This window comes from Hypanus sabinus, chromosome 7 (assembly GCF_030144855.1).
Source record: "Hypanus sabinus isolate sHypSab1 chromosome 7, sHypSab1.hap1, whole genome shotgun sequence".
NCBI classification, from domain to species: Eukaryota; Metazoa; Chordata; class Chondrichthyes; order Myliobatiformes; family Dasyatidae; genus Hypanus; species Hypanus sabinus.
This window is the reverse complement of record NC_082712.1, coordinates 159,263,149-159,281,263: the sequence shown is the minus strand read 5'-3', so window position 1 is coordinate 159,281,263 and position 18,115 is coordinate 159,263,149. Positions and strand designations below refer to the sequence as shown.

At 43.3% G+C, this 18,115-nt stretch overlaps 1 protein-coding gene across 1 annotated transcript in view; it reads left to right on the top strand.

The window, feature by feature from the left end:
* Nucleotides 1-18,115, top strand: part of ano3 (anoctamin 3) — a 521,252-nt gene that overhangs the window by 499,113 nt on the left and 4,024 nt on the right. Inside the window, exon 25 of the mRNA XM_059976011.1 lies at nucleotides 1,119-1,224. Within this exon, the coding sequence (XP_059831994.1) occupies nucleotides 1,119-1,224 (106 nt within the window). The remainder of the gene's footprint in view (nucleotides 1-1,118; nucleotides 1,225-18,115) is intronic.

The window sequence follows — 18,115 nt, the reverse complement described above, 5'->3', positions numbered from 1 at the left end:
GGAGGTATGTTGAGACAGGTTATTCAACAAATATTAAGTATTATAGATGGAGAGATTTTATTCCCACAAGTTATCTGATTCATTCAGAAAAAGGCCTAATGTTGAGGATCTATCTTTAATTTTTCTCTAATTTGATTATATGCAGCTTTTGTTCTCCTTTTTCTCTTTACTGTTCATTTTTTAAAATCTGAATTCATTTGCGGGGACAGCTTTGGAAAAGCAGTCATTCCAATTTTTCTTCCAATGAACGAGCTGACTTCCCTTAACCAGCTCTCTTGTGAAGTAGTTTGTTTTAACTTCCTTGCCGTGACAGAGTAACCATCTGTGTGGAAAAAATAAAGGTTAAGAGTTCAAAGTAAATTTTATTATCGGAATACATACATGTCACCATATACAACCCTGAAATTAATTTTTCTGCAAGCATGCACAGCAAATCAATAGAATAGTAATTGCAACAGGATCAATAAAAGTTCAACCAGAATGCAGAAGAAAACAAACTGCGCAAATGCAAATGTAAATAAATAACGAGAACATGAAATAACAAGATAAAGAAGAGTCCTTAAAGTGAGCTCATTGGTTGTGGGAACATTTCAATGGATGGGCAAGGAGAATAGTTGTTTTCAAGAGCCTGATGGTTTCAACTGTTCTTGTAATTGGTGGTGCAAGTCCTGAGGCTCTTGTACCATCTACCTGATTACAGCAGTGAGAAAAGAGCATGACCTGAGTGGTGAGGATCTCTGATAATGGATGCTCCTTTCCTGCGACAGTGCTCAGTAGTTGGAAAGGCTTTACTTAAGATGTACTGGACTGAACCCTCTACTTTTTATAGATTTTTCATTCAAATGCATTGGTGTTTCCATACCACACTGTGAGGCAGCCAGCCAATAAACCCTCCACTACACATCTATAGAAGTTTGTCAGAGTTTTAGATGCTGAATCTCCACAGGCTGCTTGGGAGTTTGGAATAAGATGGCTGAATTTAATTGAGAGTATTTGAGAGCCTAACGGGGGCTACTCAGAATCCAAAATGAAAACCTATGTGTTATAATCTGCCCTCAACAATGGTTGTTTTGACATTTGTAGGAACTTCAGATTTCTATCTAGCTTTTAACTTGCAGGTACAGAGACTACAGGGCTCCTCCATGGGATCACAATCGATACGAAGTCACCTTGCAATTCTGGCATGTTCTGGCTGCACGATTGGCTTTCATCATTGTGTTTGAGGTCAGTTGTTCAATTCTCTGCCTACCTTCACCCTGTGAAAAGAGGTTTTCTCTGAGAAAAGTGTGTGAATTACTATGTAAAATGTGTATCATTTCTCTGGATGTGGTGTATGAGGTTGATTTTGTGTTTTGGGGAGCAGGATGACTTGCAAAATGCTGCCAGTTCCCTCATCTGACACTAGTTGTTAGTATTTTGTCTTTAAATTGGCTTGTTTATTAGTGTGAAGCCCTACATTTATTGCCTATCCTGGATTGCCCTTAAAGAGCCAACTTGAACTGCCCCAGACATCCTGCTGAAAATTCTTTAGTAGAATTTGTTTGAAGTTCCAGGGTTTAATGAAGGATGTGGAAATCTTCAAAGTTGAAACTAAATTTATTATCAAAGTACATACATATCACCACATACAGTCCTGGGATTCTTTTTCCTGCAGGCAAACTCAGCAAATCTATAGAACAGAACTGTGAACAGGATCAATGAAAAACAAACTGTGCAAATACAAATGTAAATAAATAGCAACAAATAATGAGAACGTGAAATAAAAAAAGATAAAGAGTCCTTAAAGTGAGACCATTGGTTGTGGGAACACCAGAAATAGAATAAGTGTAGTTATTCCCTTTTGCTGAAGGGCCTGGTATTACAGGGGCAATTTGCACATCAGGATAGTGTACAGCTTCACGGTGGTGTCTCGATGTACCTACTGATCATGAACTTGGTGGCAGAAGACAACTCAGGCTTGGTGAATAACAGCGCATTTTGTAGATGTGTACTCTGCAGTCACATTGCACCAGTGACAAAAGCAATGAAGTTTAATTTAGTGGCTAGGGTACAAGTCAATTTGCATCTTTAGTCTGGATTGTGTTCAACACCAAACATAGTTGTAGCTGCACTAATCCTGATCAATGGAGAGCATTTCATTATTGTTCTGACTTGTAAATGGAAGAAAGGCTTTGGAGTTTGGTCTCTAATCTTTCTGTAAAAATTACAGTATTTATATTGCTAGCTTATCTGAGTTTCTGATCATCAATATTCATAGTGGAAGATTCGTAAACGTCAGTGAGATGCTCTTGACTCTCCATAGTTGGAAATAATGCCTGGCTCATTTAGTATAAATTTTCTATGCTATTTGGAAGTTCATGCCTGGTCATGTCAAGGTCTTGCCACATACAGGCATCAGCTGCTTCATTTTCTGAGAAATTAAAAACAAAATAGAATGATATCCGATTAGCAAAGATCCCTACCTTTGAGCTTATGATGGAAAGTCATTACTAAAGCAGCTGAAGACTGACAGTGCCCTGAGGAATTGCTAAGGGATTGATTCTATTTCTCAATGTGGAGTGGAGAGCAAGTTTGTAAATCTGCCAGAAGCAAAGGATGTTGGGAATGGGAAGGGTGGAGTGCTGGAGGAGGGGTGGGGGACAGGTGGCAGAAAAGGAGTACAAGGGGCAGGGTATAGATGCACCCAGCCCTGAGGCACCAGGGAATTCCAAACAATTGGTTTATTGATCATTAAAGTTTGTTTTATTTTAGTGGCAGCAGTGCAGTGCAATACATAAAAGTACAATGGTATTTTGCAAAAGTCTTCATGCCTATGCCTTTCACTCAGTGCTACAGATGAGATTATTAAGACTGACAATGCCCTGAGGAATTGCTAAGGGTTTGAATAATTTTGCTATTATTATTATCACTCTACATTGACCTGCTATTTGTTGTGCATTTACTTGAATGCGCTATAAACTGTTGATGAGGTTTATCCCTGTATGCTGTCATGTCAGGCTCAAGTTCCAATATTCAGTGTTACATATTCCGGCAACAATAAATATATGAGTTCGGGAAGGGTTTCTTATAACAAACAACACGTTTATTAAACACAGAAAACAAACCCCCCCAAAAGTAAACAAACACTACCGTAACCAGAAACAGCTGCTGAGCGGCAGCCCAAACAGTTCTTAAAGTGATATTCCAAAAACAGTTCTTTAAAAGTGGTATTACCAAAGGTTCAATATGCTCACAGTCCATTTAAAAGGAGAGACTTTATAGGACGATTTAAATTCTCCTTCACGTCGCTTGCTTCGATCCCTGACGTCGAACTTCCCACGAAGAATTCACGAAACAGAACGGCTTAAAGGCACTGACCTTTCCTTCTCCACTACCTTCAATCCTTTCTAGTTAAACCTAGGGATTAACACGAAGATAGTCAACGAAATCCTTCCAAATAAGGATCAAACAAAGGTCGCCCCCGTTTCACCGTAGAAAGCGATTCTCCTCGATCTTTAACTTCCAACTTCGAATCTTCACTCTCCACTGTCACGAACTAACAGAATCATAAAGAACCTGCTGGCAATGACCTTTTAAACTTTAGCATTAAATAAAAACTTCATCCTACAACTAAACTGCGTCATCACTTAAAACACGCAGTGGCATGAAGTCAACCTGGCAAATCCAGCCACGAACTGCCCCTCCTCACAGGGTGGGGTCGACCTTTTATAACCTGTAAAAAAAACCCGTCGCATGATCTCTACTGGCGGGAAAATGACATCATTCCACCATCACAAGACCATCACCTCAAGTCCAGTATAGCTTCAACCCCAGTCACATGACAAGGGCTTCACTGTCATGTGTCACGAATACGTAACATCAGTAATATACATGCATTATGAATGTGTTTACTTCTGGTGACCATTTCATGTGTGCCTTTCTTCTCTTATTTGCTTGAGTGTTCTCGGTTGTACATTGACTGTTCCCCTGAGAAGCGCTTGCAGAAGTTGCTGCCTGTGATGGCGGTGCGGTACTTTGAATCGTGGCTGTATCTTTTTCAAGTTTCCCAGTCCCTGCCCACCTACTCAGCAGTGCACCACCAGCAGTTTGCCCAGCAGTAGATCCAGGCATGCCCTGGCGATCCCCAGGCAGTGGCTGTATCATTCTATTCTGTAGATATTTCTCCATTTATAAATTGAAAGGGTATTGCTTTTATACCTACACCAGGCTGTCGTTTCAGCCGCCCCCAACATAGAGAACAGGCGCTGACTAGACCACTGCTCAATCTGGGTACAGGCATGCCTCGATTTTTTTCTGGACCTGGAGGGGGGGAAGGATTCATGGTTGATTTTACACCAATAGATGTCCTCTCCTTGCAACTATGTCCCAATGGATGTCCTCTCCCTGCAATTACGTCCCAGTGGATGTCCTATCCCTGCAACTACATCCCAGTGGATGTCCTATCCCTGCAACTACATCCCAGTGGATGTCCTTTCCCTGCAATTACGTCCCAGTGGATGTCCTTTTCCTGCAACTACGTCCCAGTGGGTGTCCTCTCCCTGCAGCTACGTCCCAGTGGATGTCCTAACCCTGCAACTACATCCCAGGGGATGTCCTTTCCCTGCAATTAACTCTCAGTGGATGCCCTTTTCCTGCAACTACGTCCCAGTGGATGTCCTATCCCTGCAACTACGTCCCAGTGGATGTCCTCTCCCTGCAACTACGTTCCAGTGGATGTCCTCTCCCTGCAACTACATCCCAGTGGATGTCCTTTCCCTGCAATTACGTCCCAGTGGATGTCCTTTTCCTGCAACTACATCCCAGTGGGTGTCCTCTCCCTGCAGCTACGTCCCAGTGGATGTCCTATCCCTGCAGCTACGTCCCAATGGATGTCCTTTCCCTGCAATTACGTCCCATTGGATGACCTTTTCCTGCAACTACGTCCCAATGGATGTCCTTTCCCTGCAACTACGTCCCAGTGGATGTCCTTTTCCTGCAACTATGTCCCAGTGGATGTCCTTTCTCTGCAAATACGTCCCAGTGGATGTCCTTTCCCTGCAGCTACGTCCCAGTGGATGTCCTTTCCCTGCAACTACGTCCCAGTGGATGTCCTATCCCTGCAATTAACTCTCAGTGGATGCCCTTTCCCTGCAGCTACGTCCCAGTGGATGTCCTCTCCCTGCAACTACGTCCCAATGGATGTCTTCTCCCTGCAACTATGTCCCAGTGGATGTCCTCTCCCTGCAACTACGTCCCAGTGGATGTCCTCTCCCTGCAACTACGTCCCAGTGGATGTCCTCTCCCTGCACCTACGTTCCAGTGGATGTCCTATCCCTGCAACTATGTCCCAATGGATGTCTTCCCCCTGCAACTATGTCCCAGTGGATGTCCTATCCCTGCAACTATGTCCCAGTGGATGTCCTCTCCCTGCAACTATGTCCCAGTGGATGACCTCTCCCTGCAACTACGTTCCAATGGATGTCTTCTCCCTGCAACTACGTCCCAATGGATGTCCTCTCCCTGCAACTACGTCCCAGTGGATGTCCTCTCCCTGCAACTATGTCCCAGTGGATGTCCTCTCCCTGCAACTACGTCCCAATGGATGTCCTCTCCCTGCAACTACGTCCCAATGGATGTCCTCTCCCTGCAACAATGTCCCAATGGATGTCCTCTCCCTGCAACTACGTCCCAATGGATGTCCTCTCCCTGCAACTACGTCCCAGTGGATGTCCTCTTCCTGCAACTACGTCCCAGTGGATGTCCTCTCCCTGCAATTACGTCCCAGTGGATGTCCTTTTCCTGCAACTACATCCCAATGGATGTCCTCTCCCTGCAACTATGTCCCAATGGATGTCCTTTTCCTGCAACTACATCCCAATGGATGTCCTCTCCCTGCAACTACGTCCCAATGGATGTCCTCTCCCTGCAACTACGTCCCAGTGGATGTCCTCTCCCTGCAACTACGTCCCAGTGGATGTCCTCTCCCTGCAACTATGTCCCAGTGGATGTCCTCTCCCTGCAACTACGTCCCAATGGATGTCCTTTTCCTGCAACTACATCCCAATGGATGTCCTCTCCCTGCAACTACATCCCACTGGATGTCCTCTCCCTGCAACTACATACCAATGGATGTCCTCTCCCTGCAACTACGTCCCAGTGGATGTCCTCTCCCTGCAACTATGTCCCAATGGATGTCCTCTCCCTGCAACTACGTCCCAATGGATGTCCTTTTCCTGCAACTACGTCCCAATGGATGTCCTCTCCCTGCAACTACGTCCCAATGGATGTCCTCTCCCTGCAACTATGTCCCAATGGATGTCCTCTCCCTGCAACTATGTCCCAATGGATGTCCTCTCCCTGCAACTACGTCCCAGTGGATGTCCTCTCCCTGCAACTATGTCCCAATGGATGTCCTCTCCCTGCAACTACGTCCCAGTTGGTGTCCTCTCCCTGCAACTACGTCCCAGTTGGTGTCCTCTCCCTGCAACTACGTCCCAGTTGGTGTCCTCTCCCTGCAACTACGTCCCAATGGATGTCCTCTCCCTGCAACTACGTCCCAATGGATGTCCTCTCCCTGCAACTACGTCCCAGTGGATGTCCTCTTCCTGCAACTACATCCCAATGGATGTCCTCTCCCTGCAACTACGTCCCAATGGATGTCCTCTCCCTGCAACTACGTCCCAATGGATGTCCTCTCCCTGCAACTACGTTCCAATGGATGTCCTCTCCCTGCAACTACGTCCCAATGGATGTCCTATCCCTGCAACTACGTCCCAGTGGATGTCCTATCCCTGCAACTACGTCCCAGTGGATGTCCTATCCCTGCAACTACATCCCAATGGATGTCTTCTCCCTGCAACTATGTCCCAGTGGATGTCTTCTCCCTGCAACTACGTCCCAGTGGATGTCCTCTCCCTGCAACTACGTCCCAGTGGATGTCCTCTCCCTGCAACTACGTCCCAGTGGATGTCCTTTTCCTGCAACTATGTCCCAATGGATGTCCTTTCCCTGCAACTACGTCCCAGTGGATGTCCTTTCCCTGCAACTACGTCCCAGTGGATGTCCTATCCCTGCAACTACGTCCCAGTGGATGTCCTATCCCTGCAACTACATCCCAATGGATGTCTTCTCCCTGCAACTATGTCCCAGTGGATGTCTTCTCCCTGCAACTATGTCCCAGTGGATGTCCTCTCCCTGCAACTACGTCCCAGTGGATGTCCTCTCCCTGCAACTACGTCCCAGTGGATGTCCTTTTCCTGCAACTACGTCCCAATGGATGTCCTTTCCCTGCAACTACGTCCCAGTGGATGTCCTTTCCCTGCAACTACGTCCGAGTGGATGTCCTTTCCCTGCAACTACGTCCCAATGGATGTCCTCTCCCTGCAACTACGTCCCAGTGGATGTCCTTTCCCTGCAACTACGTCCCAGTGGATGTCCTCTCCCTGCAATTACGTCCCAGTGGATGTCCTTTCCCTGCAACTACGTCCCAGTGGATGTCCTCTCCCTGCAATTACGTCCCAGTGGATGTCCTTTCCCTGCAACTACGTCCCAGTGGATGTCCTCTCCCTGCAATTACGTCCCAGTGGATGTCCTTTCCCTGCAACTACGTCCCAGTGGATGTCCTCTCCCTGCAATTACATCCCAGTGGATGTCCTTTCCCTGCAACTACGCCCCAGTGGATGTCCTTTTCCTGCAACTACGTCCCAATGGATGTCCTTTCCCTGCAACTACGTCCCAGTGGATGTCCTTTTCCTGCAACTATGTCCCAGTGGATGTCCTCTCCCTGCAATTAACTCTCAGTGGATGCCCTTTTCCTGCAACTACGTCCCAGTGGATGTCCTATCCCTGCAACTACGTCCGAGTGGATGTCCTTTCCCTGCAATTACGTCCCAGTGGATGTCCTCTCCCTGCAATTAACTCTCAGTGGATGCCCTTTTCCTGCAACTACGTCCCAGTGGATGTCCTTTCCCTGCAACTACGTCCCAGTGGGTGTCCTCTCCCTGCAACTATGTCCCAGTGGATGTGCTTTCCCTGCAGCTACGTCCCAGTGGATGTCCTCTCCCTGCAATTACGTCCCAGTGGTTGTCCTCTCCCTGCAACTACGTCCCAGTGGATGTCCTCTCCCTGCAACTATGTCCCAATGGATGTCCTCTCCCTGCAACTATGTCCCAATGGATGTCCTCTCCCTGCAACTACGTCCCAGTGGATGTCCTTTTCCTGCAACTACATCCCAATGGATGTCCTCTCCCTGCAACTACGTCCCAATGGATGTCCTATCCCTGCAACTACATCCCAATGGATGTCCTCTCCCTGCAACTACGTCCCAGTGGATGTCCTCTCCCTGCAACTATGTCCCAAAGGATGTCCTCTCCCCGCAACTACGTCCCAATGGATGTCCTCTCCCTGCAACTACGTCCCAATGGATGTCCTCTCCCTGCAACTACATCCCAATGGATGTCCTCTCCCTGCAACTACGTCCCAGTGGATGTCCTCTCCCTGCAACTACGTCCCAATGGATGTCCTCTACCTGCAACTACGTCCCAATGGATGTCCTTTTCCTGCAACTAGATCCCAATGGATGTCCTCTCCCTGCAACTACGTCCCAATGGATGTCCTCTCCCTGTAACTACGTCCCAGTGGATGTCCTATCCCTGCAACTACGTCCGAGTGGATGTCTTCTCCCTGCAACTATGTCCCAATGGATGTCTTCTCCCTGCAACTACGTCCCAGTGGATGTCCTTTCCCTGCAACTACGTCCCAGTGGATGTCCTATCCCTGCAACTATGTCCCAGTGGATGTCTTCTCCCTGCAACTATGTCCCAATGGATGTCCTCTCCCTGCAACTATGTCCCAGTGGATGACCTCTCCCTGCAACTACGTCCCAGTGGATGTCCTCTCCCTGCAACTACATTCCAATGGATGTCCTCTCCCTGCAACTACGTCCCAATGGATGTCCTCTCCCTGCAACTACGTCCCAGTGGATGTCCTATCCCTGCAACTATGTCCCAATGGATGTCTTCTCCCTGCAACTATGTCCCAGTGGATGTCTTCTCCCTGCAACTATGTCCCAGTGGATGTCCTCTCCCTGCAACTACGTCCCAGTGGATGTCCTCTCCCTGCAACTACGTTCCAGTGGATGTCCTATCCCTGCAACTATGTCCCAATGGATGTCTTCTCCCTGCAACTATGTCCAAGCATCCCAGTTCCAAGACCGAGCCCCCGCTCCTTACCTGTCCTCCAAGTCCATGCAGCCGAGCACTAATTTACTATTGTTGTTATATTTTGATTTTTTTAGCAGCTCAAGCTGCTAAAACCTGAGGTACAGGCATGGCCAAACACACTCATTTCTCAATTGTTACGAATTTTTATCACTGTAAATCGGCCAGTTATTTTGTTTTACTTCCCCTCCCGCTGTGAAAGGGGGCACCTCTTTTTCCCTTTATTAGGGAGACCGAGAGAGCCTATGCATGTCGAATTGTCAGGTGAATAATTAGTTAGTGTTGTACAGCATATCATGATCTTTATTGGGGGCTTTGCTATTGGTGAGGGGAATGCGCTGATGATTTTTTCGGCGGAAGTGGGTGGGGTAAGAGGATCAGTGCTTTGCTGCTGCTTGTGTGTGGCAGGGGGGAGCTGGGGGACCTTTAGGTTCTAACATTTTTACTGTCATTCATTCTTTGAGGGACTCTTCTTCCTTAGAACATAACATAAGAAATCGGAACGTGAGTGGGCCATCTGGCCCTTGACCCTGCTCCACCATACAATAAAATCATGGCTGATCTGGCCATGGACTCACCTTCACTAACCTGCCTTTTCCCCATAACCTTTAATTCTCCAACTATGCAAAAATCTATCTGACCTTGTCTTAAATATATTTACTGAGGTAGCCTCCACTGCTTCATTGGGCAGAGAATTCCACAGATTCACCACTCTCTGGGAAAAGCAGTTCCTCCTCATCTCCATCCTATATCTACTTCCCCGAATCTTGAGGCTAAGTCCCCAAGTTTTAGTCTCACCTACCAGTGGAAATAACTTTCCTGCCTCAATTTTATCTATCTCTTTCATAATTTTATATAATTCTATAAGATCTCTTCCATGGATGTCAGTGGATGTCAGCAAAGAACAAAAATTTCAGAATGTATATTGTATACATTTTTCTGATATTAAATGGAATTATTGAAATTTTGGACTATTCTTGTGGTGTTTAGTATCGTGGCCTTCTGAAGATTTACTTAAGTACTGCTGTGTAGTCTAATTGTTTAATGCTATTGTGTGGTGACTTTGGGATGATACTAGTTGTAGATATTACTATTGGGATAATGTATAGCTTGTTCATTTTCCATAGTCCTTTCAATTTCCTATTTTAATTCAGCATATTTCTGGTGTTTTTTCTTACTGATTTCTGTATGTTATATATGTATGGTATGGCTTTATCTATAATGTAAGTTGTTGTTGCTTGTTTATCTTGTAATATTATATCCAGACAGTTATTATGGATTGTCCTTTCTGTAATAACTGATCAGTCATAATATAATTTGTGGTACTCGGACTCTAAAACTGGACCAGGCTTGTATTTACAGTAAGGTATGGTGTCTTTTATTTTGTATTTTGAAGCAAGATATTGGGGAATGATGTTTGCCTCTTGACTGTGCCTGTGTTAGTAACTTCCATTAACCATGAATGTGGGACTGAATCAAATGCCTCTTGATAGTCAGTATAACATGAAAAAATCCTGCTCTTCCATCGGGCTTGATTTAGAATGATGGAATCTATAATTATTATTATATCAATTGAGGTGGTAGCAGAAAATCGAGACGCAGCCACGTTATTTTTCTTTCTCCCTGTCCTGACATTCCTGTGTACATATATGTTTTGTCAGCAGCTTTATTTTAACAGAACTCATACTCTTGAGGCCCTTTGTGCAGAATCAGTGTCAAATTTTATCAAGATTTTTTAAAGATTTTGCAGCTAACATTCCTCACTCACAGCCCAGCAATTTTGATGTTCACACACTGGATTGCATAATGCTGTCTGCTCTAGAGTACTCAAACAAGGAGAATAATGCCCTACCTCTAGAGGGTCATAAATATTCGCTGAGAGATAGGTGACTACTCAGTTGCTGAAAGTATTCTAAACTGATATTAGTGGATATTTGGATACTATAGATGCACAGTTGAAGTTGTTATGTTGCTATGGGGAGAAAGCAGGGGAGTGGAGATAACTGGAAGTGTTGAATCAGCCCAGGATTGAATGGCAGAACAGATTCAATGGGCCGAATGACCTACATCTGCTCCTATATTATAGTTGCCATGGTATTGCCATGGTATTATGGCTGCCATGATCTTACGGATTCAAGGCTGCTTTCTCTATTTCAACTATTCTTCTGTCTGTTTTTACCTACTTTTCATTTTGTTGAGGTCAATAGAAGAAAGAATGGGGGAGAAGCAAATAGAATGACAGATTTGGTGTCATGCGGTTTTTACTTACCAAATCACTATTAATATTTTATTAGTCTTTGCTTTTCCAAAAGGTGAATAAAACTGCCCCAAATTTATTGATTTTAATTTCTCTCACAGGATCTGTATTCCTTTTTGTCTTCCTCGCCCTTCTATCTAGAATATGTTTTGCCACTCATCCAAGAAGCTTCTTCAATTCTAATCCATGGTGGGTAGTTCTGCAGTTTCTAAACTGTTTGAATTGTTGAAAGGTATAGCAATCTCATGAGGGTTGCTAAGAGTCATGCAGATAATGAGAAGGTCATTAGTCTTATGAATGGAGGTGTGAACTGTTGTGGAAACAGAAGGGTTGTGATGCACCATCAATAACTCACACTGAGACGTAAGGCGAGATATCGGCTTTTATTGACTGGAAGAAGGAACCAGGAGTGAGTGTCTATCATACAAGGTCTTGGAGACTGAGGCCGAGCATCAGGCCGCAGATCTCCTTTATACAGGGGCCTGTGGGAGGAGCCACAGGAGCAGTCAGCAGGGGCATGTCCCGACAGGCACATAGTTCACCACAGGTTGAGATATTAGGATTGCACTGTACTGTAAATACAGTCGGCCCTTCTTATCTGCGGATTCCATATGCATAGGTTCAACCATCCACGGATCGGGAAAACCCGGAAGTTGTCCCTCCAGCACTCGTTGCTTAAGCATGTACAGACTATATTTTCTTGTCATTATTCCCTAAACAATGCAGTGTAACAACTACTTACATAGCATTTACATTGTATTAGGTATTACAAGTAATCTAGAAATGACTTAAAAGTACAGGCAGACCCCAGGTTATGAATGAGTTCCATTCCTGAGTCTGTCTTTAAATCGGATTTGAAGTCGGAACATGTACATCCGGTATTATTTAGCATCAGTTAGTCAAACGTTTCCCTTAGTATATAGTACATATTTTACCTTTTTATGCATATAAAACACTTAAGAAACATACGTATTTCAATAATTAAACCACTGCGTTGTTTAGTAATAATTGTAGCTTTCATCGGGGCAGGGCCTTTCACATGCTCCATTAAAATTGTTCCGATCGTTCACCAACTGTAGCCTAACGCCTTTCCAATGACCAATGGTGTTTCATTGCTTTATTACTTCCACCATATTTTCAATTGCGATCATAATCATTTTTGTGAACAGAAACATTGCGGATTCAGAGCTGCGTCGCCAGGTCCTAATGTCCACCGCACTGAGACATGTTAAATAAAGTCCAGGGTTCTGCTGGGTCCTAAAGACCACTGCACTGATACATGTTAAATAAGGGACTCAAGCATCCGCGAATTTTGGTATCCGCAAGGGGTCCCGGAACCAATCCCCCACAGATAAGGAGGGCCGACTGTAGCTGATAGGTGGTGTCGTACCCCCAACCCTCTGTTCAGCGATGGGTTTTCATGCAAAGATAAGTCTATTGGCCCTCACATAACCTCAATGACTCTTAACGACCCTCATGTGATTGCCATACCTCTAAACAACTCGTTGAGTTTATAAGCCAGAAAACTACCCTCGATGGATTAGAATTGAAGAAGCCTCTCAGATGAGTGGCTTTCTAGACAACACTGAAAGATCAGTTGCCTTGATTTACTACTATTTGGTATATAATGTCATGGATAACCAAGAACATTTATAATCATTTCAACCTCAACTACACACAACTTGCTTATTCTATCCAATACTTTGTTCTATTACATTTCATTGGCAGCACCATCTTCTGAAGGAGCAGCAGTACAGTTGATTGAATATTTGTTAAGGATTATGTAATAATGAGTTAAAAATTATTAATTAGATTTCAGAGAGTTTAACTCCAACATGGCCACCTGTTAAAATTTTATTATAATCATATAATGTTAATGGAATAACAGCTGGAATGATTCTCTGTAATCATTGGTGTGTCGTTCCATTAGTGTCTGGAAAAATGTAAGCAACACGTCACACTCTGGGCGCCATGGTAGTGTAGCGGTTCGTGTGACACTATTACAATTTGGGATGTTCCAGAGATCGGAATTCAGTTCTGGTGCCATTCTGTAAGGAGTCTCTGTACTTCTTCCCCGTTGAATGCGTGGGTTTCCTCCAAGACTTCCGGTTTTCTTCCACAGTCCAAAGATGTGTTGAGCAGGCTTTTTGGTTATGGTAATTTGTCCCGTGATTAGGTTATGGGTTTGTCGAGACATGGCTCAAGGGGCCAGAAGGGCCTACTTCGTATTGTATTGCTGAATTTAAAAAATACATGAATAAACACTCTGGAAACTAATCGAGTGGTGAGGATTTGCCCTTTTAGTTTGAAAATAATTCACATCTGTGACACTGGTCCTGGCTCTCAGCAGGACTTGATGAGATTCTAATTGTACAGGACATTAAGCATTGTTCTCCATCTTTACTTCACCAATTAAGGATAAAATATGTTGGGATAAGTCAGTAAGCCAGGTTCCAGCTGAACAAAAACTTCAAGTTTGGGTTTTTAATTTGATTGCCAATTGTTACCAGTGACTCTTTGTTCAGGGCAAGAAATGGTGAAATAACAGCTGCTTTGCTAATGCATCCAATGTGTTTATAGTAATGCTGAGGATTTAACGCAAATCCCCTTGTTGCAAGTATTTACATTAAGAATGATTGAATATTCTGAGAACACAAAGGGGAACCAAAATAAATATTAAAGAATAGAGGGCCTGTACTCTGGTCCCTCCATATCTCGTTCATTCAGTAGCATGTTGCAATTGCACCCGTTGTTTTTAAAAATCAAAGGAAGCTTTAGCTAATAATCTTTTTCACTGTGCCAGTGGTGTGTGCCATATTCATAAGTTTCACATTGATTTGACGTTTTAGTGTTAACGTAACACTTTAATTCATTAAATCTATTTTAGTTAATACTTTGGTGGTGATGAAGGGCCTAGATAGAGTGGACATGGAGAGGATGTTTCCTAAAGCAGGGGGTCCAGGAACGGAATTAGAATCAGGTTTAGAACCACTGGCATATGTCGTGAAATTTGTTTTTATGGCAACAATACAGTGCAATACACAATAAAAAGCTATAAATTACAATGTTACAAATATAAATTACTATATATATATATATATATATATATATATATATATATATATCTTGTACTTCCTTCTTGATTGTAGCAAGAGGGCATGACCTTGGTGACAGGGGCCCTTAAGGATGCCTTTTTGATGCATCGCTTTTGAGGGTGTCTTCAATGTTGGCAGGAGAATAGGGCTGAGGGAAAATAAATTAGTCATAATGGAATGGCAGAGCAAACTTGATGGGCTGATTCTGCGTCATGTAATTTTATGATAATATTAACTGCGTGAAATCATCATGGGCCTGACTTTTCACAGTTGTTTTTGTTTATTTTTGTGTTTGCCAGTGGAATCGCTGGGAATTCTTGTGACCTTGTAAGGGCTTGTACAGGAATTCAAGAGGTCCTCACGGCACAACGGGATTTTATTTTATTCCAAGGGCCTCTGAAGACTGGCTCTATAGACAATTTTTCAACTCAGAGAACAATAGATCATAGGACTCTTTAAACAAACTAGCACCCTTGAAGCTACAGACACCATTTTACAAGCAAATACATGACATTGTTCCACTTGAAGCATTATTTATTATTTCTAATGCAAACGCAGGTCACATAGAAAGCATTTCTGAGACGATATGAGTAAGCAAGAGGAATTCTTGTGGGAATGAACAGAAAGGAATGATCACTATTTTTGGAGACATTTCCTGCTGTTTGTATCTGACTTTTGAAAAGGTTTTCCCTGAGGTCCTACACAGGACATTATCAACAAGATGATAGGCCAGCCTTTCTCAACTTCTTGCCCTGGAGGAACCCTTGAAGTAATTTTCAGGTCTCAGGGAACCCAAGTGTAAAAAATATATAGACCATTCACAACACATTAGCGTGATCAGTGAACTACAGTTCAGCATTCAACACCATAGTTCCTTCCAGGCTTGACGAGAAACTCAGAGTCCTCAGTTTTCACCCTGCCTTGTGCAGCTGGACCCTGGACTTTCTGTCAGATCACCGGCAAGATGTAAGAGTGGGCTCCCTCACCTCTAACCGTCTGACCCTCAGCACAGGAGACCCCCAGGGTTGTGTCCTAAACACCCCTCCCTTACCTTCTATATACCCACAAGTGTCGACACCCACAGCTCCAAAATGCTAATTAAATTTGCGGATGATACTACACTGATTGGCTGTATCTCAAATAATAATGAGGCAGCCTACAGAGAATAAGTCAGCACCCTGACAAAATGGTGTCAAGGAAACTTCTCCCTCAATGTCATAAAAACAAAGGAGCTGGTTGAGGACTACAGCAGGAATGGAGACAGGCTAACCCCTATTGACATCAGTGGATCTGGGATTGAGAGAGTGAACAGCTTTAAGTTCCACAGCTTACACATCACCAAAGGACCTCACTTGGTCTGTACTTATCAGCCATGTGGTGAAAAAATCAAAACAGCACCTCTTTCACCTCAAGACAGTTAAAGAAGTTCAGCATGAGTCCTCAGATCCTAAGAACTTTCTACAGGAGCACAATTGAGAGCATCTGACTGGTTGCATCACTGCCTGGTATGGGAACTGTACTTCCCTCATCGCAGGACTCTTTAGAGAGTGGTGTGGACAGCCCAGCACATTTGTGGATGTGAACTTCCCACTATTCAGGACATTTACAGTGATAGTTCAGGGTGTCACCCCAACTACAAACTGTTCCAGCTGCTACCATCCAGGAAATGGTACCACAGCATAAAAGCCAGGACCAGCAGGCTCCGGGACAGCTTCTTCCACCAGGCCATCAGACTGATTAATTCATGCTGACAAAATTGTATTTCTAAGCTACATTGACATGCTATTAATTACAGATTACTATAATTTGTACATTGCATATTCAGACAGAGATGTAACATGAAGATTTTTACTCCTCATGTATGTGAAGGATGTAAGAAATAAAGTCAATTCAATAAGTTCTAGATATAATAATCCAAAAATAATTACCAATGTTCTTTTGAGCAGAGGATGAATGCTTAACCAATCTTTCTTGAATTAAAATAGGTAGTTAAGCTTAACTTACTTTTCTTGAAATTAATCTCTTTATTTCCCTTTCATAAATTTTAAAAACTCATCAAGAAAGCATAATAAATATTTGTTAAATAACTGGCTTAAGCCAAAATGGAATTTAGTTTTTCTTAAAGATAGGCTCAGTAGATTTAATTTAAATAAAAGTTATAAATTGATTTTAATTAATGCTATTTATAGCATGAAAACTTATTGACAATATTAGGGTTACTAAAAACCATAAGCTAAAGCAGTATGAATAAAGTTATAGCCTAAGACACTATTTTGTACAAGACTGAAAAATTATTTTCTTACTAAGTGACATGATCAGGCTCAAATATAGGCTTAGCATGTGAAACCTGAGCTTGTTTTTTGCTGCACAAATACTCAATTCTGGGTCGAACTTGAGATAATCACACACAGATTTCACCTTCAACTGAAATGAGGTGATTCCTACCCTTCCTCTTGATGCTTGTTAAACAAGAAAAGGCTTGCTCATAGAAGTAAGAAGTAGGAAACTGCGGCAGAATGTTCATTGCTTTCCTATGAATGGCAGGATACTCTTCTCTCACAGAAATCCAGAACTTGTCCAAGGGCGGATCAGGAAATCTCATCTTGAGTTCACAATCAGTCAAGTTCTCAGGCTGAGTAGAAGATTCAGAGAAAGGATCCCTCACTCAGTTGTGTACTTGTGTTGAAAGAGAAGAAAAATACTTTGCAATTTAGTTCAGCGTTCTTCCAGGTGGTTTTCAATAAGATTCAAGACTTTCTGATATCCTTCCTCACTCTCAAACCAATGGAGTTTGTTTGCTCCCATAAGTCAGTCAGTAAGGGGAAGTGTGGGGAGGTAATTCGGGAGGGAGAGGCTGACAACACAGCCCAAGTTGGGCGAGTCCATTCAATCCTCAGAAAATATACTTCACACTCCTCCTCAGCCTACCATCCTCCCCTTTGTGCAATATTGCGCTCAACAATTATCAAAAGCTGAACCTGGATTGACACCTTACTGCCCAATTGTCCTATTCATTATTTATTGTAATGTCTGCCCTGTTTTGTGCACTTTATGCAGTCCTGGGAATGGTCTGTAGTCTAGTCTAGTTGTTTTTTTTTCCTCTGTGTTGTTTTTTACATAGCTCAGTCTAGTTTTTTTACTGTCATGTAACACCATTATCCTGAAAATCATTGTCTCATTTTTACTATGTACTGTACCAGCAGTTATGATCGAAATGACAATAGAAGTGAATTGACTTGACTTGAGAATGGACTCAACCAAATAAATACAGTCTCACTGTGCACTGCCAAACTGGGCTGAGAGACCTCTAGCGGGATTCCTAATGCAGCTGCTCGATCACTGTCCACCACTGCATGTTGCTCGAAGTTCAAGAAACAATGTTTTTTCTTATCACAATCTCTCACAGTATCCCTAGCGACCTCTCCCTGAACCCCAGTTGAGAAACCCTGTGATAGGGTATAAAATCAGATAAGATAGTCATCATAGAATGAAAATCGGTTAACAGATAGAAAGCAAAGAATGGGAATAAATTAAACTTTCTCACGTTGAATATCAAATTGACTTAG